General features: G+C 38.6%; 1 protein-coding gene across 1 annotated transcript in view; it reads right to left on the bottom strand.

Moving 5' to 3' along the window:
* Positions 1-2,590: 2,590 nt before the first annotated feature.
* LOC133646195 (phospholipid phosphatase 2-like) overlaps positions 2,591-27,479 on the bottom strand; it is a 50,280-nt gene continuing 25,391 nt past the window's right edge. The window contains exons 3-7 of the mRNA XM_062041324.1: positions 9,146-9,297; positions 8,819-9,081; positions 7,137-7,194; positions 6,650-6,826; positions 2,591-3,022 (exon numbers count right to left, since the gene is read on the bottom strand). Of these exons, the coding sequence (XP_061897308.1) occupies positions 2,876-3,022; positions 6,650-6,826; positions 7,137-7,194; positions 8,819-9,081; positions 9,146-9,297 (797 nt within the window). The 3' untranslated portion in view covers positions 2,591-2,875. The remainder of the gene's footprint in view (positions 3,023-6,649; positions 6,827-7,136; positions 7,195-8,818; positions 9,082-9,145; positions 9,298-27,479) is intronic.

The raw sequence follows: 27,479 nt of genomic DNA, 5'->3' as shown, positions 1-27,479 counted from the left end.
TCATCTGAAACTCGACAGTCTATTCTTGTTCTTAGAAATGAAGGCTATTCCAAAAAATTGTTTGGGTGAACCCAAACTTTTGAACGGTAGTGTATGTTGACCACATTAACCCTGGCAATGGACCCTGTGTGTATATGTATGTTATTGTTATGCTTAGCATTCATGACTGCCTGCTGTTGCACTCATCAGCCTAGTGGTGGCTCACATCCATCACACACAGCTATTTCTATTTTTGGGCAGAATTATTATAGTGTTCCCAATGTTTAAAGGATACAAATTTGGTAAATAAATAACCAAAAACTGTATATTTTGTTGTTTTCCTACTGTACCAAAAATGAACTGAACTGTGACGTCTAAACCGAGGTACGTACCGAACCGCAATTTTTGTGTACCGTTACACCCTTAGTTACTTGGGGTGCTGAAAAAAACATATTTTCACATTCATATTGCAATTCTTATTGATTCCCGTTCCAATTTTTTTTTTTTAAATAATCTATTTTTTTAATCAACGTGAGCTCTGGCAATCTGTTTTATCATCATTTTATACCAAACAATATATTGATTGAATCATAACAGTCATTTACCTAACAATTACCCATCATTAGTCACAATGCAAAAATGCGTGCATGTTTAAAATACAAACCCCGTTTCCATATGAGTGGGGAAATTGTGTTAGATGTAAATATAAACGAAATACAATGATTTGCAAATCCTTCTTAACCCATATTCAATTGAATGCACTACAAAGACAAGATATTTGATGTTCAAACTCATAAACTTTATTGTTTTTTTGCAAATAATAATTAACTTTGAATTTCATGGCTGCAACACGTGCCAAAGTAGTTGGGAAAGGGCATGTTCACCACTGTGTTACATGGCCTTTCCTTTTAACAACACTCAGTAAACGTTTGGGAACTGAGGAGACACATTTTTGAAGCTTCTCAGGTGGAATTCTTTCCCATTCTTGCTTGATGTACAGCTTAAGTTGTTCAACAGTCCGGGGGTCTCCGTTGTGGTATTTTAGGCTTCATAATGCGCCACACATTTTCAATGGGAGACAGGTCTGGACTACAGGCAGGCCAGTCTAGTACCCGCACTCTTTTACTATGAAGCCACGTTGATGTAACACGTGGCTTGGCATTGTCTTGCTGAAATAAGCAGGGGCGTCCATGGTAACGTTGCTTGGATGGCAACATATGTTGCTCCAAAACCTGTATGTACCTTTCAGCATTAATGGCGCCTTCACAGATGTGTAAGTTACCCATGTCTTGGGCACTAATACACCCCCATACCATCACAGATGCTGCCTTTTTAACTTTGCGCCTATAACAATCCGGATGGTTCTTTTCCTCTTTGGTCCGGATGACACGACGTCCACAGTTTCCAAAAACAATTTGAAATGTGGACTCGTCAGACCACAGAACACTTTTCCACTTTGTATCAGTCCATCTTAGATGAGCTCAGGCCCAGCGAAGCCGACAGCGTTCCTGGGTGTTGTTGATAAATGGTTTTTGCCTTGCATAGGAGTTTTAACTTGCACTTACAGATGTAGCGACCAACTGCAGTTACTGACAGTGGGTTTCTGAAGTGTTCCTGAGCCCATGTGGTGATATCCTTTACACACTGATGTCGCTTGTTGATGCAGTATAGCCTGAGGGATCGAAGGTCACGGGCTTAGCTGCTTGCGTGCAGTGATTTCTCCAGATTCTCTGAACCCTTTGATGATATTACAGACCGTAGATGGTGAAATCCCTAAATTCCTTGCAATAGCTGGTTGAAAAAGGTTTTTCTTAAACTGTTCAACAATTTGCTCACGGATTGGTTGACAAAGTGGTGACCCTCGCCCCATCCTTGTTTGTGAATGACTGAGTGTTTGATGAGCATTCCTCAACTTTATCAGTATTTATTGCCACCTTTCCCAACTTCTTTGTCACGTGTTGCTGGCATCAAATTCTAAAGTTAAAGATTATTTGCAAAAAAAAAATGTTTATCAGTTTGAACATGAAATATGTTGTCTTTGTAGCATATTCAACTGAATATGGGTTGAAAATGATTTGCAAATCATTGTATTCCATTTATATTTACATCTAACACAATTTCCCAACTCATATGGAAACGGGGTTTGTAATTTATTTGGAAGACACGGCGATTACCTTCAAAGCACCGCAACGCCATAGACTGATTTATGTCTACGTCTGGGGTGAGTCATGTGTGTGGCGTTCAGGAATCACAACCATGAGCAGCAGCAGGTCCAGACATGAGGCACGCGTCACTAAAAGAAAGAGAAGACGTGTAATGGAAAAAGCACCTCCCACGGTGAGAAGAATATTTGTGCTGAGAAGGAAATAAAGGATTCCAAAGGTGTTAATAAGACAGGAAGGAAGGAAGCGTACTTCAGACTTTGATCCATTTTGCTCACAATGCAAGCGCAGCTTCAACGAGGCCCCAGGGGAAACATTTAAAAGGTGACCCGAGCGTCGCTGTTTGGTCTTTGGCACATCGGTGACGCAGCGCTCGTCCCTGTAAGAGAAGCACAAACACGCAGAACAATGTCGCCCACTTCCTCTGGAACATCAGCGCTTCTTCCAAATAAAAACAAGCACAGTTTATTAGATACGATACAGTAGTAGTCATGGACGTTATATATAAAAATATGTTAGCTAAAGCGGTCCGCGTTACAAACAAACAAAAAAAGACGGCGGCCGTTCAATCAGAGGTGAAATATTGTGACAAATATCTTCCATCAGGTCACAGCATCAATATTGTCGAAAATGAAGGATTAAAAAAAAAAGACATTGTTTCAGCACACAAAGTGGTGTTGACGTTGTCCAAGTTCCGTTTAGTGGTTGTGATATCTGTGTTTGTGTCGTAGCGTTCATACGGGTGCTGAGTAGTTGTAGTGATTTGTGCGCTGAGAGCCGGGCAGCTGAGGACTTGCTTTACGTTCCTCCTCCTCGTCACAAGGATCTGCTCGCGTGCGAGGAGGAGAGCGCTGCTTGAAGAAGTCCGACACGTATTTCACCTGCAAGATGGAGAAGAAATACGTACATTTGTATTCATTGTACTTCTTTAAGATTAGAAAATATGTTTGTGTAGATATCTGTATACTGCTATTTACCAAAAGTGTCCAAACTACGGCCCACCAGACGTCTAAAGTTAAATAAGAACTGTGACCAGTGGTAAGTAGAGATGAATGCTTAAAGGCCTACTGAAATGACATTTTTTTATTTAAACGGGGATAGCAGATCCATTCTATGTGTCATACTTGATCATTTCGCGATATTGCCATATTTTTGCTGAGAGAATTTAGTAGAGAACAACGACGATAAAGATCGCAACTTTTGGTATCTGATTAAAAAAAAGCCTTGCCCCTACTGGAAGTAGTGTGACGTAGTCAGTTGAAAGGCTCCTCACATTTTCCTATTGTTTTCAATGCAGCGAGAGCGATTCAAACCGAGAAAGCGCCGATTAACCCATTAATTTGAGCGAGGATGAAAGATTCGTGGATGAGGAACGTTAGAGTGAAGGACTAGAATGCAGTGCAAGACATATCTTTTTTCGCTCTGACCGTAACTTAGGTACAAGCTGGCTCATTGGATTCCACACTCTCTGCTTTTTCTATTGTGGATCACGGATTTGTATTTTAAACCACCTCGGATACTATATCCTCTTGAAAATGAGAGTCGAGAACGCGAAATGGATATTCACAGTGACTTTTATCTCCACGACAATACATCGACGAAACACTTTAGCTACGGAGCTAACGTGATAGCATCGTGCTTAACTGCATATAGAAACAAAATAAATAAATCCCTGACTGGAAGGATAGACAGAAGATCAACAATACTATTAAACCATGGACATGTAAATACACGGTTAATGCTTTCCAGCCTGGCGAAGGTTAACAATGCTGTTGCTAACGACGCCATTGAAGCTAACTTAGCAACCGGACCTCACAGAGCTATGCTAAAAACATTAGCTATCCACCTACGCCAGCCAGCCCTCATCTGCTCATCAACACCCGTGCTCACCTGCGTTCCAGCGATCGACGGTGCGACGAAGGACTTCACCCGATCACAGATGCGGTCGGCGAGACGGAGGAAGTTAAGGTGAGTTCGCCGGCTAGTGCGTCTGCTATCCATCTCTGTCCTCCTGGCTGTGTTGATGTAGTCCGCCGCTAATACACCGATCCCACCTACTTTCTTCTTTGCAGTCTCCATTGTTCATTAAACAAATTGCAAAAGATTCACCTACACAGATGTCCAGAATACTGCGGAATTTTGAAATGAAAACAGAGCTTTTTTGTATTGTATTCAATGGGGTACCAATACTTCCGTATCAACCGTTTACGTCACGCGCATACGTCATCATATCTAGACGTTTTCAACCGGAAGTGTGGTGGGAAATTTAAAATTGCACTTTATAAGTTAACCCGGCCGTATTGGCATGTGGTGCAATGTTAAGATTTCATCATTGATATATAAACTATCAGACTACGTGGTCGGTAGTAGTGGGTTTCAGTAGGCCTTTAAAATGTAATATCGGAAATCATCAGTATCGGTTTCAAAAAGTAAAATTAATGACTTTTTAAAACGCCGTTGTACGGAGTGGTACATATCCGGTAAAACACGGACGTAGGGAGCAGTACAGAGCAGTTGCGTCTCCCAGTCAGCAGCCCCTCCCCTCTCCCCTCTCCGCACACACACCACAGGAGTTGACGACTGCAGCATGAGAGGATTACCGGCTACGCTTGATGACCTCATCAAACCGCCGCGAGCGGAGCATAACAACAACAAGAGTGTGTTGTTGCCGGTGCTGTAGCCGTGGCTAACAAGCGAGCTCGCTCGGTGACTGACTAGCGACACCATGTCTATGGTTTGGGATTATTTTAAAGTGCCTCTGACGGATAAGAAACTGGCAATTTGCAATGACTGCAAAAAGTTGGTTATGCGAGGAGGAACCAAGACGTCTTCCTTTAATACGAGCAAATAGATCTCCCACCTCTTCAAGAATCATAAAGAGATACACGATGACTACAAGCGGAAGATGGATGTGAGCCCAGTTTATAATTCATTGTTTTTGTAGCTGTTGTTTCGAGGCATGTTTAAAAAAAATACAAAATAATGCACTTTGTGAAAGTCAAAGTATAGTATTCAGTGTTTCCCATAAACTGCCAAGATACATGTGGCGGTGGGGGCGTGGCTATGGGCGTGGTCACCATGACATCATCGAATAATTTACTACGATGATATGATTTTCTCTAAAAAGGCTCAAAAAATGTATACTTACTAATTAATAATAACAGTTTTGTTTTAAACGTCCAACCATCCATCCATCCATCCATGTTACAATATAATTACAACACTTTATGTACATATTTATATACAGATTTGAACAATAAGTTATTCACTGAAATATATTTATTAATTGTGGTTCTTACAAAAAATATATCTTATAAAATATAAAAGCTAAAATGTCTCTTAAAGCTCTGCCCCTTTAATTAGTGCATACTAAATAATTTAACTTTAGCCTACTACTACAACCATATTATTTACCAGCAACATAAAGTGAAACAGAGGCAGAGGTGTCCTGTCACAGTCAGTAACAAATAAACAGAAAACAGTAGTGGTCAAATACAAATAAGGCAACAAGAGAAGTATCCTACACTTCTCTTTTGTAAAGTAAATCTGAACAACCTATATGGGCATCTACATCAACTATATGATTTGCCTGAGAAGCTGGACAGGACAAAAAATAAATAAATAAATAGAACATTTTAAAAAATCTATTTGTGGCGGACGTAATTATTTCGTGGCGGGCCGCCACAAATAAATGAATGTGTGGGAAAAACTGGTATTTCCCATAGTTGTAGTGGGTATATGGATTATCTCAGGGAGAGCATGTCCCAAATTCCAAGCTGCTGTTTTAAGGCATGTTCAAAAAAATAATGCAATTTGTGACTTCAATAATAAATATGGCAGTGCCATGTTGGCATTTTTTTCCATAACTTGAGTTGAAGTTGTTCTCTTATTTTGGAAAACTGTGTTACATTGTTAAATGCATCCAGCGGGGCATCACAACAAAATTAGGCATAATAACGTGTTAATTCCACGACTGTATATATCGGTATCGGTTGATATCGGAATCGGTAATTAAGAGTTGGACAATATCGGGATATCGGATATCGGCAAAAAAGCCATTATCGGACATCTCTAGTGGTAAGTCTAAAGTTTAATTTTAATAAAGTTAAATGTTGTTCTCTGCAATCATGCCGCCTACAAGTAGATAATTATAAACACTGCTCAAGCACCAGCCAGGTGCCATGTATGTGAAGAGTTGCCTTTTCTTTTATGTCGTTTCTTAATCGGGAAAGACTTTAATGTCTCTTGTTTTCATGCTACAATTAAGCTCGTGAGCTATTAGAATTGGACACATATGAAAGTATCTAATCAAGAAATATTTAATTCCAAAAAATTTAACATTTTTTGTTTGGGAAAACTGACTTTCTTCAGGTAAAAACAATAACTGCACATTTGCAGAGTGTCAGATGTTAAAGTCAAAGCTGTAGAACCAACAACAATGGAGAATATACCAAAAAAAAAAAGGGGTAAACGTGATGTCACGAACCCCTGCAAGTACAGCTACTTACAGTGAGCACGGCGATGAGCGCCCCCTGCAGGAGTCCCACTAGCACATCGCTCCAGTGGTGCTTGTAGTCAGAGACGCGTGTGTAGCCCACGTAGACGGAAAAGGCCACCAGGAAGAACTGGATGGTGGGTCGAACTAACCGTGTCCATTTGCCTTGCATGCGGGCCTGGACGTACAGCTACACACACACACACACACACACACACACACACACACACACACACACACACACACACACACACACACACACACACACACACACACACACACACACACACACACACACACACACACACACACACACACACACACACACACACACACACACACACAATACTATTACACTTTAACTTTAACAACAAGAAAACAAATAGTGCAGCATTTGGTCTGTCTGTGTGTGTACATCGCACAGAGCGTGAAGTCTTGCCACAATAATATTATGGATGCTATTTGTTTGGAGTTGACCAGTGTTTGTGGTTAAAACTCACCGACAGAAAGAGCATGCAGTACATTCCAAAGGACGAGTGGCCTGAGTAGAAGGACAGCCTGAAGGGCAAAAAACAAACTGTAATCCACTTTATTCTTCAGCAAATGTTTTTATCGCGACATTTCATTTTTAAACCGATACTCTTGAATTAATCCACAGTTTTTATTGTATCTTTGTTTTACATTTGATATAAAAAATGTACTATTTTCTTTATTAATTTTGAACTTTTTAACGTTTTTATATATATATATATATATATATATATATACACACACACACACACACACACACACACACACACACATATATATATATACATATATATACCTGTATATATATATATACACATATATATATATATATACACTACCGATCAAAAGTTTGGGGTCACATTGAAATGTCCTTATTTTTGAAGGAAAAGCACTGTACTTTTCAATGAAGATAACTTTAAACTAGTCTTAACTTTAAAGAAATACACTCTATACATTGCTAATGTGGTAAATGACTATTCTAGCTGCAAATGTCTGCTTTTTGGTGCAATATCTACATAGGTGTATAGAGGCCCATTTCCATAAACTATCACTCCAGTGTTCTAATGGTACAATGTGTTTGCTCATTGGCTCAGAAGGCTAATTGATGATTAGAAAACCCTTGTGCAATCATGTTCACACATCTGAAAACAGTTTAGCTCGTTACAGAAGCTACAAAACTGACCTTCCTTTGAGCAGATTGAGTTTCTGGAGCATCACATTTGTTCAATTAAACGCTCAAAATGGCCAGAAAAAGAGAACTTTCATCTGAAACTCGACAGTCTATTCTTGTTCTTAGGAATGAAGGCTAATCCACAAAATTGTTTGGGTGACCCCAAACTTATATATATATATATATATATATATATATATATATATATACACACATACACACACACACACACAATATTTCTGGTCCTAAATTAAACATTTTGAAGCATAAAAATGGCTAGATAAGCTAAAACTATCACTCCTACAGTTGTACTGGCCACTAGGGGAGGAATCAATCAGTTCAACATCATGGCCTGGCTCAGCCTCAAGCAACATTACTATATTGGAATAATGGAGTGTAAAGGTGCCTAGGTGGGTGTTATTTCATATCTCGAGGGCTCTCATAATGTAGAATGCTGTAAACAGGTTTTCATTGCTCAACCTATGAAAGTATTTAAAATAGTATTCTTGGCTTAACCCACATTTTTTAATCATATTTGCTTTACATTTATTATAAAAGTTAGTTTTTTTAAATTAATTTTGAACTTTTTTTGACCAAATGTATATTTAATTTTATTATTTACATTATATACCTGCAGCACCCTTCTTGCAATATATAATACCGTATAGTTATAACTGTTAATGTATTAATATTTATCACTGCTAACGTGGCCTAACCTGATTTTGAGTCAAAATATTAGCAATTTTAAAATTGTTATTCTACTAAAACTTGGATTTTTATTTGTAAAAAACAACACTGGTTGATGTATCGCAATCTCCAGATACAGTAGCAATGCAGCTGTGCCCCCTAGTGGCTGTGAACTTTTAGGCAATGGCGCCATATGTAAAGGAGTGAGCGATGAGAAAACATTAGCATGACATGCAAACACCCACATGTTAGCGCTACCAAAAAAAAAGGGGGCAGAACTCTAAGTAAACCCACCTGGACTCAGTAACGTTGCGCAAGCTGCCGGTGCAGTTGATCTGCAGCACGTATCCGTTGCAGCTGACGGGGGCGCACACAGCAAGGAAGTTGGGCCGCGGTCGCCCGATGGTGAACTTGGCCAAGTCGGTGAGCGACTGGCTAACGCCTGCTCCGAACAGGTAGGTGCCCACCACTTTATAGAGCGCCGACAAGTACTGGTTGAACTGGGAGTTGGAGTGCAGACGCTTGGCGTGCACCAGGTAGGCCTCTCCAGTGGTGATCTGCGCAGGTAGACGTGGTCACGCCTGCCAGGCCAATTCGGCAACCAAGAAGGCGAATACTCACAATGATGATAGAGCTGGAGATGGTGACGGCGGCCATTGCTCCGTGGGAGATGGTGTCCCTCCTGTAGGGGTAGTTGATGCTCTCGTCATCGCAGTAGATTCCTCTTTGGTACGGACTGAACATAAGTGTCAGAATGGCCGAAGGCAGAGCCACTGAGGGAAGAAGACAACAGCACATTTCTACATTGTCCATTTACTGCAAGAACAAGAGTCGAAAAAATCCTTTACATCAGCCTGATATCAACTTTGAGGGTTTTCTTCATAGTACACTTATGTTATTTATAAAACAAAGAAAAAGCCCCAAAAAAAGTATTTATAAAACAAAGAAAAAGCAAAACAAATGGTATTTATTAGAGATATCCGATATTGTCCAACTCTTAATTACCGATTCTGATATCAACCGATACCGATATATACAGTTGTGGAATTAGTTAGTTAGTGCTGCAAGGGCTTCTGGGTATTTGTTCTGTTGTGTTTATGTTGTGTTACGGTGCGGATGTTCTCCCGAAATGTGTTCGTCATTCTTGTTTGGTGTGGGTTCACAGTGTGGCGCATATTTGTAACAGTGTTAAAGTTGTTTATACGGCCCCCCCTCAGTGTGACTTGTATGGCTGTAGTCCAAGTATGCCTTGTCGGGCTGCGAATCTTTGGGTGTCCCACGATTCGATTCAGTATCGATTCTTGGGGTCACGATTCGATTCTAAATCCATTTTTTTTTCTTCGATTCAACGCGATTCTCGATTCAAAAACGATATTTTCCCGATTCAAAGGGATTCTCTATTCATTCAATTCATAGGATTTCAGCAGGATCTACCCCAGTCTGCTGACATGCAAGCAGAGTAGTAGATTTTTGTAAAAAGCTTTTATAATTGTAAAGGACAATGTTTTATCAACTGATTGCAATAATGTCAATTTGTTTTAACTATTAAATGAACCAAAAATATGACTTATTTGATCTTTGTGAAAATATTGGACACAGTGTGTTGTCAAGCTTATGAGATGCGATGCAAGTGTAAGCCACTTTGACACTATTGTTCTTTTTTTTATTTTTATAAATGTCTAATGATAATGTCAATGAGGGATTTTTAATCACTGCTATGTTGAAATTGTAACTAATATTGATACTGTTGTTGATAATATTCATTTTTGTTTCACTACTTTTGGTTTGTTCTGTGTCGTGTTTGTGTCTGCTCTCAATTGCTCTGTTTATTGCAGTTCTGAGTGTTGCTGGGTCGGCTTTGGTTTTGGAATTGGATTGCATTGTTATGGCATTGCTGTGTATTGTTTTGTTGGATTGATTCATTGATTGCGGCGTTTTAAAAAGTCATAAATTGTACTTTTTGAAACCGATACTGATCATTTTGAAACCGATACCGATAATTTCCGATATTACATTTTAAAGCATTTATCGGCCGATAATATCGGCAGTCCGATATTATCGGACATCCCTAGTATTTATAAAACAAAGAAAAAGCACAACAAATAGTATTTATAAAACAAAGAAAAAGCACAACAAATGGTATTTATAAAACAAAGAAAAAGCACAACAACTAGGGACAAGTTGATATGACGGCTTGTTCCATTTCATTTTCATCAAAAAACAACTCAGTGTTTCCCACACATTCATTTATTTGTGGCGGCCCGCCACGAAAGAATTACGTCCGCCACAAATAGATTTTTTTTTAATTTTTTAATTTTTGTTGTTGTTGTTGTCCTGTCCAGCTTCTCAGGCAAATCATATAGTTGATGTAGATGCCCATATAGGCTGTTCAGATTTACTTTACAAAAGAGAAGTGTAGGATACTTCTCTTGTTGCCTTATTTGTATTTGACCACTACTGTTTTCTGTTTATTTGTTACTGACTGTGGCAGGACACCTCTGCCTCTGTTTCACTTTATGTTGCTGGTAAATAATATGGTTGTAGTAGTAGGCTAAAGTTAAATTATTTAGTATGCACTAATTAAAGGGGCAGAGCTTTAAGAGACATTTTAGCTTTTTTATTTTATAAGATATATTTTTTGTAAGAACCACAATTAATAAATATATTTCAGTGAATAACTTATTATTCAAATCTGTATATAAATATGTATATAAAGTGTTGTAATTATATTGTAAAATGGATGGATGGATGGATGGATGGATGGATGGATGGACGTTTAAAACAAAACTGTTATTATTAATTAGTAAGTATACATTTTTTTAGCCATTTTAGAGAAAATCATATCATTGTAGTAAATTATGCAAATTACTCGATGGTGTCATGGTGACCACGCCCATAGCCACGCCCCCACCGCCACAGGTATCTTGGCAGTTTATGGGAAACACTAAAACTTCTCCCCAAACACTATTGTTGAGTGGTTTGGCACACGTGATCGAGGCCACACAACTTTACTTTACATTGAATCAGTTCTTCTGAAATTGTGGAGCGGGCCTCTCTGGGGGGCGCGTGAGACCCCGGGGAACATGCTTTATCAGTATCGTGTAGTATCATACTTCAAACCCTGCTACGAAAAGCTGTGCACTACAAAACATGCTCATTGTAGCCATTAATCCCGACTTCCTCATTTTAATATAAAAAATTAGCAAACTTTTTTTTTTCCATTTTTGTTTTGTTTCGTAGGTTAAAGTGCTCAGTGGCCTGGTGGTAAGAGTGTCAAAAACTTCATTTCAATAAGCGAAGCTACGAGAAGTGGATGTAATCCTTTAGACACATTTACAAAGTAATATAAAGCATTCAGCCGGACATCGAAGTGGCGACTTTTGACTTAGTAGTTTGAGGGTAAATGTGAAATAAAGGACGAGTGAAAAATAGGTAAATCACACCAAATATACACTATTTATTAGTGACATTCAGTAAAAGTAATTATTGACACACAATTATGTAATTATTTGTCTCAAACCGAGTGAACCGAATGCTACTACTCAGTGGCATAGTGGTTAGAGTGTCGGTCCTGAGATCGGTAGGTCGTGAGTTCAAATCCCGGCCGAGTCATACCAAAGACTATAAAAATGGGACCCATTACCTCCCTGCTTGGCACTCAGCATCAAGGGTTGGGGGTTAAATCACCAAAATGATTCCCGAGCACGGCCACCGCTGCTGCTCACTGCTCCCCTCACCTCCCAGGGGGTGGAACAAATGCAATGATGGGTCAAATGCAGAGGGTAATTTCACCACACCTAGTGTGTGTGACTGTCAGTGGTACTTTAACTTTAACTTTATATATAGGCAAAAACTCTAGAGCTAAATTAGGGCTACATTTTTTTTATTTGGAAAAAATACACTTTGACACTGAAAGATCGAGTTTTGACATTGAATTTTGAAAAAAGTGGATTTAAAATTAAAATAAGTGCACACACTTCTTTTTCAGGTTGGTATAATTATGATTTACTCTGGTAATTATTTTGAATAAATAATGTTCATGTATTACTGTCATATATTTTGATGTTTGAGCTTCGTTTTTTTTAAAAATTCAAATCTTATTTTTTACTTTTTAAAATTCCTCTTTTTCAGGTCTCTTTACTTCACATTTTTTCCCAGATTCAGACTTTTGGCTTGAATTTCACATTTCACAACAACTGAGAGGAGCACAGAATCATGGCTTAGCAAAAAGGACAGTTGCCTTTAAAGAACATAGGAATTAAAGATTTTTTAACTCAACACTTTGTGGAGGCTACACCAGATGTCCCCAACCACTGTACTATGGCCGCAATTTTATAATTGTAAACATAACATTCTGTTAGAAAGCACACAGTTTTTGCACGATAATGTCATTTTTTTTCCCCATTGCGTTTCATGGAGCCTTCACTTTTTCCACTTTAAGCCGCCTTCTTTAAATGCACCATAGTTGTGTGTGATGAGACCAAGTAAAACCAATGTTGCCAAATCCGCTATTTTAACCGACTTTCAGGTGGTTTGGTTTCATGTAGTTGCTTAATTGTGACTGCGTGAATCCCCCGATTGTCTCTCAGATAATAAAAAAACAAAACAAGTGTGGCACATCGGCTCGCCACAGTCTTTCCTGTGCGTGAGACTGAGTGGCAGTAAGTGGAGCAAATATGTGAAAAATATACTAAAGATAAGGAGAATAGATGATCGCCATGCAGATTTAATTTTGCCTGCAAATACCAATGAGGTTAATGACCTTAAAAATGAGGCTAAAGAACAACGAATCAAGACTAATTAATGATTTTAAAAAATAGTAGGCTGTATGTCACATATTAATCACTTGAAAACATTTCAGTTCATCCGTATTTATGTTGTGCTTTTAATTTGATGTTGTGCCTATCTTGACTTTATAAATAGCTAATAAATAAATAGCATCACATTGGTATTACCTAAAAGGAAGCGTGACAGTGGACCCCCTATCCTTATAGCTAAGCTGTCTGTCATGATGCCATGCACCACACGCTAAAATGAAAAATGATGTGAAACTGAAATAGAACTATTTAAAACTGTATATAGTGAGATTTGAATCGGGGGAAAAAACTGCTTAAGTATTAAAAAAAAATTGAATATTGTGTAAAAGTTCATTCATTTCAGCAATTTAACTTCAAATGTGAAACCAACATGTGGTATAAACTTATTACATACAAAGTGAAATATGTCAAGCTTTTATTTTTTATAATTTTGATGATCATGGTTTACAGTTTAAAAAAAACCAAACTAATATTTTCTGACATTTTTAATTCAAGGTTTTCAATAACTGTAAGCCATGTACATCAAAATGATATCATACGATTTGCATGTTAAGAGCCTATGTTTTAACTTGTAAATCTAATTGCTGGTATGAATGAAACTTTGCAAGATATTCAAGTTTGTTTAAGTTTTACCTGTAAGTGAAAAATGAAAATATATTGAAAATAACCGCCAAAGTCAATCGTAATTATATTCAACCTGGAAAAAGTATTAATTGGTATAATGCAGGTTTCATGCAGATGGCGTAAAAACATCTGTTTAAAAATTGAGTCTCATAAAATTAAAACAAAAAATTAAAACAAATGGTAGAAAATGGATGGATGGATGGAATTAAAACATTTTTTTTTTCTCAATCTATTTTTGAAAACTATGATTCAGTTAAGAAATTAACTTAATAAAGTTAAGGGTAAATAAGATGGAGATTATGGTTATGATTTAAGTTTATTTTGAACATGCTATACAGATGCGCAAAATTTTTACCCAAGTTTGATCAATTTTGGATGCATTTATTTTAAGAGCAAAATAAAAAGATCTGCACATGTGCGCCCTTTTTTTTTTTTTTTAAATATTGTATTTTCCGAACCATAGGGCGCACCGGATTTTAAGGCGCACTGCTAATAAATGGTCTATTTTTTAAATCATTTTTTCTTATATTAGGCGCACCAGATTATAGGGCGCATTAAAGGAGTCATATTATTAGTAGTAGCACGGACTAAAAAGGCGGATGCGCACAATTTTTCAGGATTTATGCAGATCCCAAATACAGATCAGCAGGTACCAGAAGGTAAGAAAAAAGTTGCTTTTGCATAATATTGCAAAACAAAACACCAGATAACAGGTCTTACCTTATACACACCATAATAATACTCCTATGTTGAAGCACATCAAGCGGTGCGGCTTAATAGCTTACCAAAGTCGTACTAAAACATTTTGATAGATTTTTGAGTGCTGTGTGTAAGATTTTTGAGCGCTGTGTGTAATGTTCTATATTTTCAATGGAACATATAAAATATTGGTGTTGTTTACTTGAGTCACATTGCCATCTTAAAAACCTCTAAAGGCTTAGTGGCCACATGCGTGGACAGCACCTTTTAGCTCTTATTTACAAAATTGTGTACACTACTAAATTGGGGTCTTATGGCCGCTTATGTGGACACTTATACTGCCATCTGATGGTGTCAGAAGAGTATAACATACAATGGAATTTTGAAAAAAAAAAAGTGTAAAAATAAGAATTAGCATGTCACTAAACATGAAGTACACGTTTGTGTACTTATGGACTAAGTACATCATATCAAAAGATGATTCTTAGTTTTTATTCTAATTAGGGTCCAATAAGCCAAATAGCAAAGAGAAATAAAAAAAAGCATGTAAACAAACAGCTTGGGCCTTAAGAGGATAGTGCAGTCTACACGTATCTCTTATGTTTGACTGCCATCTACTGGTCATACTTATCAATACACCATGTACCAAATAAAATTGCTTTGAGGTTGGTAAGGAAAACCAGAATTAATCCATACATTAGGCGCACTGTCGAGTTTTGAGGGGGAAAAAAGGAAAAAAGGATTTTAAGTGCGCCTTATAGCCCGGAAAATACGGTACTCGCACGACATATTTTTAGTCGCAAATGCGAGTAAATTACTCGTACTTTACAGTCCTGTTATGTGTTTTTCCAGAACAATGCTTCATGCAGGTTGTGTAAAAAAAAAAAAAAAAAGTGCACGCCCACTCTGAGAGTGGCTGAACAACATAATGAAGCACTGATCAGGAAACAGCTAAAAACACACACTAAAAACTGGACTCAATGCCACTTGAATGAAAAGTGTCATCAGCGGTGAGAGCGTCACCTCTACAGGTCACATGACAAAGTAGAAACAAGAGATGCGGAGTCAACCTTTGACCCTATGCAGTGAATGCCCTGAAAGAAGAGGATTTAAAGGAAGGTGTGCTCACATATTTGCTAGAATGTGCTCAGCAAACAAGTTCAGTGGTAGGAAAGTGGCAAAGAATTGTACCCTCAACACTCCAATTGAACAGGGGGAGGATATAAAGCTGTCTCTTAAATCTGGCCAGAACAATAGTCCACATTTCAAATGTGTTTTCCTGTTTTTCATGGGGTGGTCGCCGGGCTGCCAAAGCTAATAAGAGGGAAGAAGAATGGATGGTTTTCTTAGGCTGGAGTTGAACATTTATGAAGTATGAGCGAGGCTCTCTATGCTAACAGATTGTTTCCTTCCTCCAGAGTGTGGGACCGGCACTCTGACAGAAAGAAAGCGCTCAGAAAACGCACAAATACACTAAAAAAGGCGCTGCAATTACAACGGGATGTCAAGGGTGAATGCGTCCTCTACTGTCAAATAAATAAGACAAAGGTATGCAACGATTATCCTACAGTTAGTATTACAGTTTCCAATTAATATCGTAAAACCTTGATTGATTACCACACTCTGATAAACTCACTGCTAGGGATGGGTATCATTGACAGTTTAACTGATACTAAAACAAAAACAATCAATCAATGTTTATTTATATAGTACCTAAATCACGAGTGTCTCAAAGGGCTGCACAAGCCACAACGACATCCTCGGTTCAGATCCCACATCAGGTCAAGGAAAAACTCAACCCAATGGGACAATGAGAAACCTTGGAGAGGACCGCAGATGTGGGGACCGGTGCAATGGACGTCGAGTGGATCTAGCATAATATTGTGAGAGTCCAGTCCATAGTGGATCTAACATAATAGTGAGAGTCCAGTCCGTAGGGCCAGCAGGAGACCATCCTGAGCGGAGACAGGTCAGCAGCGCAGAGGCGTCCCCAACCGATGCACAGGCGCGCCAACAATGCTTTATTATTTTTATGGAATTTTGTGAAATTCAAGTTGAACAGACTAGTAATTACATAAATTAAATGATAACAAAATCATCAATCAATCAATCAATCAATGTTTATTTATATAGCCCTAAATCACGAGTGTCTCAAAGGGCTGCACAAGCCACAACGACATCCTCGGTTCAGAGCCCACATAAGGGCAAGGAAAAACTCACAACCCAGTGGGATGTCAATGTGACTGACTGTTAAATATAAAATAATAAGGGATGGGTACCATTCACATTTGAACCAATACAGTACTAATTCCCGGTACCTGGGAATCGAAACCGGTACTCAACGGTACAAATTTTCCGTACTTTTGTGTGTGTGTTATAATAAATATAAATAATTTTTCATAATAAAATCTAATTTTTTACTGCAACATTTTAAAATGAGCTGATTATGATAATTGCTGTCCAGTTGTTATATCTTGTTTTATTATCACATTTCTGGGTCTCATCATCAAGTATGCCAATAAGCCTCAATTACAGTCGTAAGTCCAAGACGTTAGATGGCAATAGAGTATAGTTTATGATGTGTTTTTTTGTTGCGCCCCTAAAAGTGTTAATACTGTAAGAATTGAACTTATTAAACACCAGCTTGTAATGTCCATCTTAGTTGTAGTTTTCATTAACACATTTTGAGGTGGTGAAATTGCCATGGAATTGCTAATGCTAATCAGTAGCAAGTCAATAGCAAGGGCAATGTATGATAGCGTCAAGCTAGCAAATTTTTTGAAATGCGGAGACTTACTTTACCAACGATGGAGCGTTTTTTAGTCAATTTCTTTGTTGACATTGAAAATTGCAACAGAATCCACTCTCCGATAGAGTGATCGCCAAGTGCCAAAGTAGAGATGTCCGATAATATCGGCAGTCCGATATTATCGGCCGATAAATGCTTTAAAATGTAGTATCGGAAATTATCGGTATCAAAGTTATCGGTATCCCACCTCAACCTCCTCATGCTCTCTCAGGGAGAGCATGTCCCAAATTCCAAGCTGCTGTTTTGAGACATGTTAAAAAAAATAATGCACTTTGTGACTTCAATAATAAATATGGCAGTGCCATGTTGGCATTTTTTTCCATAACTTGAGTGGGGCATCACAACAAAATTAGGCATAATAATGTGTTAATTCCACGACTGTATATATCAGTATCGGTTGATATCGGAATCGGTAATTAAGAGTTGGACAATATCGGAATATCGGATATCGGCAAAAAAGCCATTATCGGACATCTCTGTGCCAAAGTGCGAGTTGGCATCCAGGCGTGACGCCTTGCGCAACCTAGGCACCGTAACATGGCACAGTTGAATTTTACATGAATCGGTGCCTGGTAGGACCGGTGGGATTCAATTGGTGCCAAAAAAGTACCGGATTCGGTACACATCCCTATCAGTAATGCATGTAAAAATAATAAATTCAATTCACAACAAAATGTAAACAAATTTTCAGCAATACAGAACATAAAGAACGGGTGAAAAAAAGACTTACTTGAGTTGTAATGTTTGATGCTTATATTTCCGGGTGTTCCTGAAGGCAACCTTTCTCACCGTAGTGGTCATTGGTGCATGCATGATGAGGAAGTGCTGTGTTATTGTCACTGTTGTTGTCGCAGCACTTATAACACTGCTAGCACCAGAGCACTAGGCTAGCTAGTAACCACAACAACAGAGTACTTACTCATTATGCACCAATGACGGTGCAAGACGCGAGCAAAGTTGCATTCACAAACTTCTGGAATCATGAGCATCAATATTACAAAAGTCGTGTGTTCTGTATTGCTGCAATAATCACAACAATTTGTAGGTTGTTTTTTTATTAACATAACTTAGTAGGGATGCAACGGTAAACGGTATAATTATAAACCGAAAACCAGAAGCCTAGTAATACAGTTTAAATTTTCAATTACCAAAAAAAAAGGCATTTATTAATGCATTTTAAGCAACACTGCTTACTTCCTGGAAACGGACGCGCCGCAGCATGCGCACTAGCGCCGTTAGGCTTGACTAAAACGTGGCGGCAACTCTACAGACTTTTCTCTGGAGATGTTCCTTCCGAATAAACGGAGCCGATTTGTTTCGGTTTTTCGTTTGAAAGTGCAACATCGCGTCCTTCCGTCAGCTGCTGGGACTGAGAGTTACCATGCAGCAAGCAATGTGTAGGGGACGTTGCCACAACTTGTTTATAAAGTCTTACTGTTTGTTTACTGGGGGGGTCACTTGTCATTTATTTAACTGCTAACTTTATCAGTGCTCCAATAACATCAATACTAGCTAAATGTTTTGTCATCTCATCGAATTGAACGCATTATGTCAGTGAGGTACAAAGATTGTGTATTTGATGTGAGAGGTATCACTCCTGTTTATTTTTGTTGGCCAAACTGTTGCACTGAACCACATGGTGTTATTGGAGGACGAAGCTTGTTTATTTGACTTTATTTTCATTGGCAAACTACTTTACTTTTTGATATCGATATAAAACACAAACACCATGTTTTTTACATTACTTGTTTTTTTCATTTCACAAAGTTATTACTTTAAAAACCATTCATGTGACGTAGCATTTTGTCCTATACGACAAATTTCTGCTCAAACTCTCAATGGATCTGTCCCGATACAGTATGTACATGTACATGCTGTACATTTAGTACATGTCAATGTACATAACTTAAAAAAATATACCTCTCTCTATCAAAATGTGAAAATAGAGATAAAATGCATCATATAATAAAAATGACATAATAATCATCATGACAATGATAACAGGTGTGTCAATTTAAATGACAGTATCGGAAATTATCGGTATCAAAGTTATCGGTATCCCACCTCAACCTCCTCATGCTCTCTCAGGGAGAGCATGTCCCAAATTCCAAGCTGCTGTTTTGAGACATGTTAAAAAAAATAATGCACTTTGTGACTTCAATAATAAATATGGCAGTGCCATGATGGCATTTTTTTCCATAACTTGAGTTGATTTATTTTGGAAAACCTTGTTACATTGTTTAATGCATCCAGCGGGGGATCACAACAAAATTAGGCATAATGTGTTAATTCCACGACTGTATATATCAGTATCGGTTGATATCGGAATCGGTAATTAAGAGTTGGACAATATCGGAATATTGGATATCGGCAAAAAAGCCATTATCGTACATCTCTGTGCCAAAGTGCGAGTTGGCATCCAGGCGTGACGCCTTGCGCAACCTAGGCACCGTAACATGGCACAGTTGAATTTTACATGAATCGGTGCCTGGTAGGACCGGTGGGATTCAATTGGTGCCAAAAAAGTACCGGATTCGGTACTTTACTTTTTGATATCGATATAAAACACAAACACCATGTTTTTTACATTACTTGTTTTTTTCATTTCACAAAGTTATTACTTTAAAAACCATTCATGTGACGTGGCATTTTGTCCTATACGACAAATTTCTGCTCAAACTCTTAATGGATCTGTCCCGATACAGTATGTACATGTACATGCTGTACATTTAGTACATGTCAATGTACATAACTTAAAAAAATATACCTCTCTCTATCAAAATGTGAAAATAGAGATAAAAGGCATCATATAATAAAAATGACATAATAATCATCATAACAATGATAACAGGTGTGTCAATTTAAATGACAGATTCTCAGAATAGGTAATAAAAATCTTCAGAATAGAGAAGCCTTCAAATTAAGCATCTGAAAAATTGCCTTTGGCAGGGTAAACCATATACCGCTGTTTAAAGCAGAACTAACTAAACTACTGGATGTTCCTCATGTTGCGTAGCTCTAAAAGCATTTATTGTTTATGAGGGCTACATTAACGCCATTACTACAAATTAAAATGCACACTGGCATACGTTTCAAACTGTAAAGTTCAACTTTGAATGACAATAAAAGGAAGTCTAAGTCTAAATAATGTTTGAAAGCGGGATATCTGATTTCAGCCTGTTTCTTTGAACATATCAAAGCATTCTGTGACATTTGAGCAACTGGTGATTTCCTTAATTCTATATACAAATTTACGATAAAAGGAAATCCCCCAACCAGACAGAGGCTTGCGTCCATTATTCCAGCAGGTCGAGCGTTTGCTGCTTTGAAGGGAGCCAGCTACTGTTTACTCTGCAGGGTGCAAGCATAACATTGTGATAAGCTTGCGTGACAGAGGTCTGATGGCTGCATGGTGCCAGCATGGAGACACTTGGTCAACGTTGTGCAATGGCCTTCAAAAACAAGCGGCGGCACGGTGACCACACCGACCGTGCAAAGAGAGAAAGGAAGTCCAGTCCTCTCCATATCGGACATAACCAAAAAGAGAAAAACACTCTGAGATCACAGCCTGTGGGGTTTTATCAACGGAACATGGGTAGTATTATTCCGGAAAGGCTGGCGTGTTTTCATTGGACGGGCTGGCCTGGTTGAGACTGAAATGGAGGGGACACCATGCAACAACAAAAAAAGCGCATTGAAATCAAATATGAATTGCTCTTTACGAGAAAATACAAAACAATTCAACACGAGCTTAATACGGTTACATATTGTGTGTAACATTCCCTCATAACTTTTACTATGTCACTATCATAGCCTAGTAGGGCTGGGCGATATGGCCTTTTATTAATATTTTGGTATTTTTAGGCCATGTCACGATGCAGTAGCAGCACTGCTAATGTGTAGCATCATTTGAAAAGTCACCCACTAGAGACTGAAGAGTGCTTGAAACTCCGCATGTCAACATCTCCGTTCGGTGCCACACTCACAAAATGCCGAAGCAACCGTTTCCACATCAACACCGTATGAAAAAAATAGTCAACAACAGAAGGAGATAACGTCCGCAGGAACCTACCACATAGCGAAGGACATACACTATTTGATTTCCTATTATGCAGCTCATTTTTATTTGACTGTTATTGAAATATCTTGTGTGACATCATGCACAGAAGTGCACTTTATTTGTTTTTAACAATTGTAGTGGCGTTCTGTACAAAAAGTGCACTTTAATTTAGTGTTGTTTTGATATGTCATCTTAGTGACATCATGCACAAAAGTGCACTAATAGCTTGTTTTAAAATGTCTCTGACAATCTTGCACTTTCTGTTTTGGAAATGACATGAATGTTTGTGCCACTGCTTAATAACCGTTTAATAAATACACTTTTGGTAAATTGAATTAGTTGTGATTTCCCTCTCTGCATGAAAGTTTAAAATGAGCATACATTAATGCAGTATGAACAAGAATGTTTTAATGTAGACACATAGAATCATCATACTGCTGTGATTATATGCAACAAGTGTTCATTCAAGGCTAAGGCAAAATATTGAGATATATATTGTGTATCGTGACATGGCCTAAAAATATTGACATATTAATAAAAGGCCATATCGCCCAGCTCTACATGGTATATCATATCATAATGTACTCATAATTTATGACTACAGACCTGTCAGCAAATGCTATCTTGCTTCTGAGCAACTTTATGGATTATTATGTTATTTACATTTTTCACGTTTTTGAGTGGATTAATTGGCCTGTGGATTACTGGATCGCTAAACACTGTGGACTTTGAGGGTCTTTTGAGGAGGAAATATTATTGAGTTACAAACTTTTGTTTGGTGTTACTTCCTCATTTGGGATTACTCCAAGCTGATAATTAAACCCTTACAGGGCTGGGCGACATGAAGGGGGGAAAATCATCTGTTCTGAAAGAACAAGGGATTACTGCCGCTTCTAGAAACGAGCCCGGCATTATTTTGGTCACGGTAAAAATGTTCATATGTGTACATCCCAGTGGCGTGCCGTCACTAGAGGCAGGGGAGGCACGGCCTCACCTGCCATCATGGAAAGAAAAAAAAAGTAAAAAGAAAAAAAATTAATTAAATTGTTATACGTATCCAGTGATTATACTAAATTTATTTTCCATTTAACTTCACCAGTTTTAGATTATTTTTATTTTCACATTTGCCGTTCAAATACTGAGAAGAGACGGTCAGCAGCCAGTTGAGGCACGTCACTGCGTAGTGCCTCCCCATGGATTGTGCACATTGACTCGGCTAACTGCTGGCCTGCTGTGCAGTGAGACCGTATTGCTATATGAATTATATCATACATGTCCATAGTTTAGTTAGCTGAGGTATATAATGTACAGTGTATTTTGTCAACAACTGTATGTGTGTAACGTATTTCTTGTGCTGAGCGATCATAAAACTGGAGGCTCCTCTCATAACCCCGCCTCCTGGTGCCAAGCACCTCCGCCGCAGAATGCACCGCCCGACGGGAGCGCCACACCAACCAAAGCCCACACCCAAACCCCCACGTGCAAGACCGAATCCACCCAAAAGTCACTTAACAAGAAGCCAAAAAGTGCAAAAACAACAATGCTCGCGCGGCGCGGCGGAGGAGCCGTGAACAGGGACACAACATTAGGTACACCTGCAGACTACAGCGCGGATTTCATATTTCATTCATTCACTACTCTTCCAACACGAACACCACTGTTCCCGCACTTATAAGTAAAGGTAAGACCATAATAACGTTTCTTTTTATTAAATGTGCTTTTTTGTGTACTACAGTTTGTAAGTGTAAAGTTAAAGTTAAAGTACCAATGATTGTCACACACACACTAGGTGTGGTGAAATTTGTCCTCTGCATTTGACCCATCCCCTTGTTTCGTTTAGTTTAGTCTTTATTTGAAGGGACAATGCACAGAAACATTAAGTTCAAAGACAGATATGTTCTGTACCAGATTATAGCTAAATAGCTCATTTCCATCTGCAGTCCCTGGCTACCTAAATTAAAGGGATACAAAAATCATGCAATAAAATTATGACAATAAAAACATACTATAGCATGTTTTTAAATTAAGAAAAGTCATAAAATGCCCTTTCATGGACACATACTTAATATACAATACAACCACACCTCATTTACATCATCACACAAAGACAATACATGCTTTTGTTCACATCTGTCATCATTTGTAAAAACAACCATGATTTTAACACACACACCTCACAATTTACAATAAAAATGCTCTCATGGATAAATATAATACACATTAAGTTGATGTGTCAAACATAGTGGCCACCTTAGTGACCGTGTGAGCAGCTTTGATTGCTCCAAAGCCACTTTTTAACTTCAATTGTGAATGAAGAGTCATCTGTTAGACTTTTCAAGTTTGTTGTGAGGTCGTTCCATTCCTTTATGGCTTTATATGAAAAGGCAGATTGTTGATTGTTCACCCCCTGGGAGGTGAGGGGAGCAGTGGGCAGCAGCGGCGCCGTGCCTGGGAATAATTTTTGGTGATTTAACCCCCTATTCCAACCCTTGATGCTGAGTGCCAAGCAGGGAAGAATGCTGGTATGAGCTTTTAAACATAACCCGTTAACTGCTGCCAATCAAATGGTGAATAAGATACTCTTTAGGGTTCATATGTTTGTAAATCTGACTGTGATGAAGTCAGTGCCTCACCTGACATGAACCTCACCGCACGCCACTGGTACATCCATAACACTAATACATAGTTTTAACCCGATTAATATGTTAATTAAAGAGAAAACAAATATTTCTCTTTCCTAAAATCAATACTAAACTTAAGCTTTAAAAGGGTTGTTTGCAACCTTTACGCAGCTACCTGTGGAGCACCAACTTTCCGCTTTTAGCATGTACTGACTAGGGTTGTCCCGATACCAATATTTTGGTACCGGTACCTGTACCAAAATGTATTTAGATACTTTTCGGTACTTTTCTAAATAAAAGGGGCCCCCAAAAAATGGCATTATTGCCTTTATTTTAACAAAAAATCTTAGGGTACATTAAACATATGTTTCTTGTTGCAATTTTGTCCTTAAATAAAATAGTGAACAAACAAGACAGCTTGTCTTTTAATAGTAAGTAAACAAACAAAGGCTCCGAGTTTAGCTGCTGAAAAATGCAGTAACATATTGTGTCAATTCTCATTCTATTATTTTGTCAACATTATGAAGGACAAACTGTAAAAATGTATTATTAATCTACTTGTTCATTTACTGTTAATATCTGCTTATTTTCTGTTTCAACATGTTCTATCTACACTTCTGTTAAAATGTCATAATCACTTATTATTCTGTTGTTTGATACTTTACATTAGTTTTGGATGATACCACAAATTTAGGTATTGATCCGATACCAAGTAGTTGCAGGATCATACATTGGTGATATTCCACCAGGTGTGAATGAATGATGGGTTTTTAACATGTAAAGCGACTTTGGGTACTTATAAAAGCGCTATATAAATCCCAGGTATTATTATTATTATTATTATATTCAAAGTCCTAATGCGTCCAGGGATGTATTTCCTGAATTTATAAACAAAATGGGAATTTTAAAAAGGAAAAAAAGATTTTGTGACGATTAATTGGTTTTAGCGGGAGTGTATATTGTAGCGTCCCGGAAGAGTTAATGCTGCAAGGGGTTCTGGGTATTTGTTCTGTTGTGTTTATGTTGTGTTACGGTGCGGATGTTCTCCCGAAATGTGTTTGTCATTCTTGTTTGGTGTGGGTTCACAGTGTGGCGCATATTTGTAACAGTGTTAAAGTTGTTTATATGTTACCCTCAGTGTGACCTGTATGGCGGTTGACCAAGTATGAATTGCATTCGCTTATGTGTGTGTAAAAGCCGCATATAATATGTGACTGGGCCGGTACAATGTTTATATGGAGGAAAAGCGGACGTGACGACACGTTGTAGAGGACGCTAAAGGCAGTGCTTGTAAGGGACGCCCCCAATATTGTTGTCCGGGTGGAAATCGGGAGAAATTCGGGAGATTGGTTGCCCTGGCAGATTTTCGGGAGGGGCACTGAAATTCGGGAGTCTCCCGGGAAAATCGGGAGGGTTGGCAAGTATGGCGCCGTCATGCCCGTTTAACAAAAAAAAAAAAAAGGGGGTGAGGGGTACTTTTTAGAGGCGGTATAGTACCGAATATGATTCATTAGTATCGCGGTACTATACTAGTACCGGTATACCGTACATCCCTAGTACTGACATAAATAAACTACGCCTTACGTAACACACATGCATTAGCTTTGTGTGTTGTCAGCTAATGATAGCCATTTGGAAAAGTTTAGCTCGTAACATTAGCTACTCGGTGGCCTAGTGGTTAGAGTGTCCGCCCTGAGATTGGTAGGTTGTGAGTTCAAACCCCAGCCGAGTCATACCAAAGACTATAAAAACTCCCTGCTTGGCACTCAGCATCAAGGGTTGGAATTGGGGGTTAAATCACCAAAAATGATTCCCGGGCGCGGCCACCGCTGCTGCTCACTGCTCCCCTCACCTCCCAGGGGGTGAACAAGGGGATGGGTCAAATGCAGAGGAAAAATTTCACCACACCTAGTGTGTGTGTGTGACAATCATTGGTACTTTAACTTTAGTAGCTATTATTAAACGTGTATGCTACGGTAAAAAGATCATGACTGCAAAATGTTAGTTGCTTCTCTTACTTCCATCTACTGTAATGTCACATATTTACAGCTTTTATATAAAGATTTTTGTATTTATTTGATAAAAAATCTTACACATAAAGGATGCACTGTTTCTCTTGTAACAACGAAGGGTGAACAAGACAGATAAAAACCAAGGGAAAGTATTGTTTTATGCTCTCCCATACCCCCCTCGGATTCCACTTTGGAAAAATAAACAAGCTGGAATTTGGGATCAGACACAAGTGTAACTTCCTGCTGACCTTTGAACCATAGGAAGCGGGAAGCGTTCCTGTTATTCAGGCCTCAGCCATTTAGCGGCCGAGATGGAAACCAGGTAAAGCGAGACGGGCCGCGATGGCGGAGGCAGACATTTGTTTGAGGTCTGGAAATCCAGTCTCCACACACAACCGAGACTTTTGTCCAGCTTGTTGCCGCGTGGGGATTTGCGATTGGTTTTGGCAACACACCGGGGTGCGACAGCAAGAGCTCTACGAAAACTGGAAATTGTGATGTATCACGTTGTATGCATGCATGTTCGAAATAAACTCAAACTCAACTCGACTCAACTCAAATACCAGAATCATCATCTCGCCTAATTTGGAGGGTTTTATTATGCTTTCTCTTTACCCAAAAAACGGATTAACTCGCTGGAATATAAACACAATATAACAAACATCCAGGTTTGTTAGGTTTGGTTGATATCAGCACTTCAGTCATCAACAATTATATCATCTGAGAAATGGACATTGAAACAGTGTAGGTCTGACTTGGTAGGATATACAGCGAGCAGTGAACATAGTGAGCTCAGAAAGCAGAAGAACAAGTATATACATTTGATTATTTACATTTGTTTATTTACAATCCGGGGAGGGGGTTAGGCTAGGGTTGTAGTTGCCTGGAGGTGTTCTTTTAGTGCGGTTTTGAAGGAGGGTAGAGATGCACTTTCTTTTACACCTGTTGGGAGTGCATTCCATATTGATGTGGCATAGAAGGAGAATGAGTTAAGACCTTTGTTAGATCGGTTTGTGGAGCTCCACCTGGTGTTGTGGTTATGGCGGTCATTTACGTTATGAAGGTAGTTTGCCATTGTATGTCTGGTATACCACAATAAACATTATACTAACCAAGGTTTAATGCCACCAAGTCAGCAGTGGCTGCTTTTTCAGGCTTCTGATTGGACGAAATGTGCATGACAGCTGGTGTTTGCCTTTGTGTGTTGACAGATAGTTTTTTGAACTATTCGTGTGGACGTCGCCTCAGTGCGGCGTTTAGGCAAGAGGAACAGCGAGTGCCTGCGGCCGAGGCGAGCGTTCAACAAATTTTAT

This window comes from Entelurus aequoreus, linkage group LG03, assembly GCF_033978785.1.
Source record: "Entelurus aequoreus isolate RoL-2023_Sb linkage group LG03, RoL_Eaeq_v1.1, whole genome shotgun sequence".
In the NCBI taxonomy this organism is placed as follows: Eukaryota; Metazoa; Chordata; class Actinopteri; order Syngnathiformes; family Syngnathidae; genus Entelurus; species Entelurus aequoreus.
This window is presented reverse-complemented; position numbering and strand designations above follow the sequence as displayed.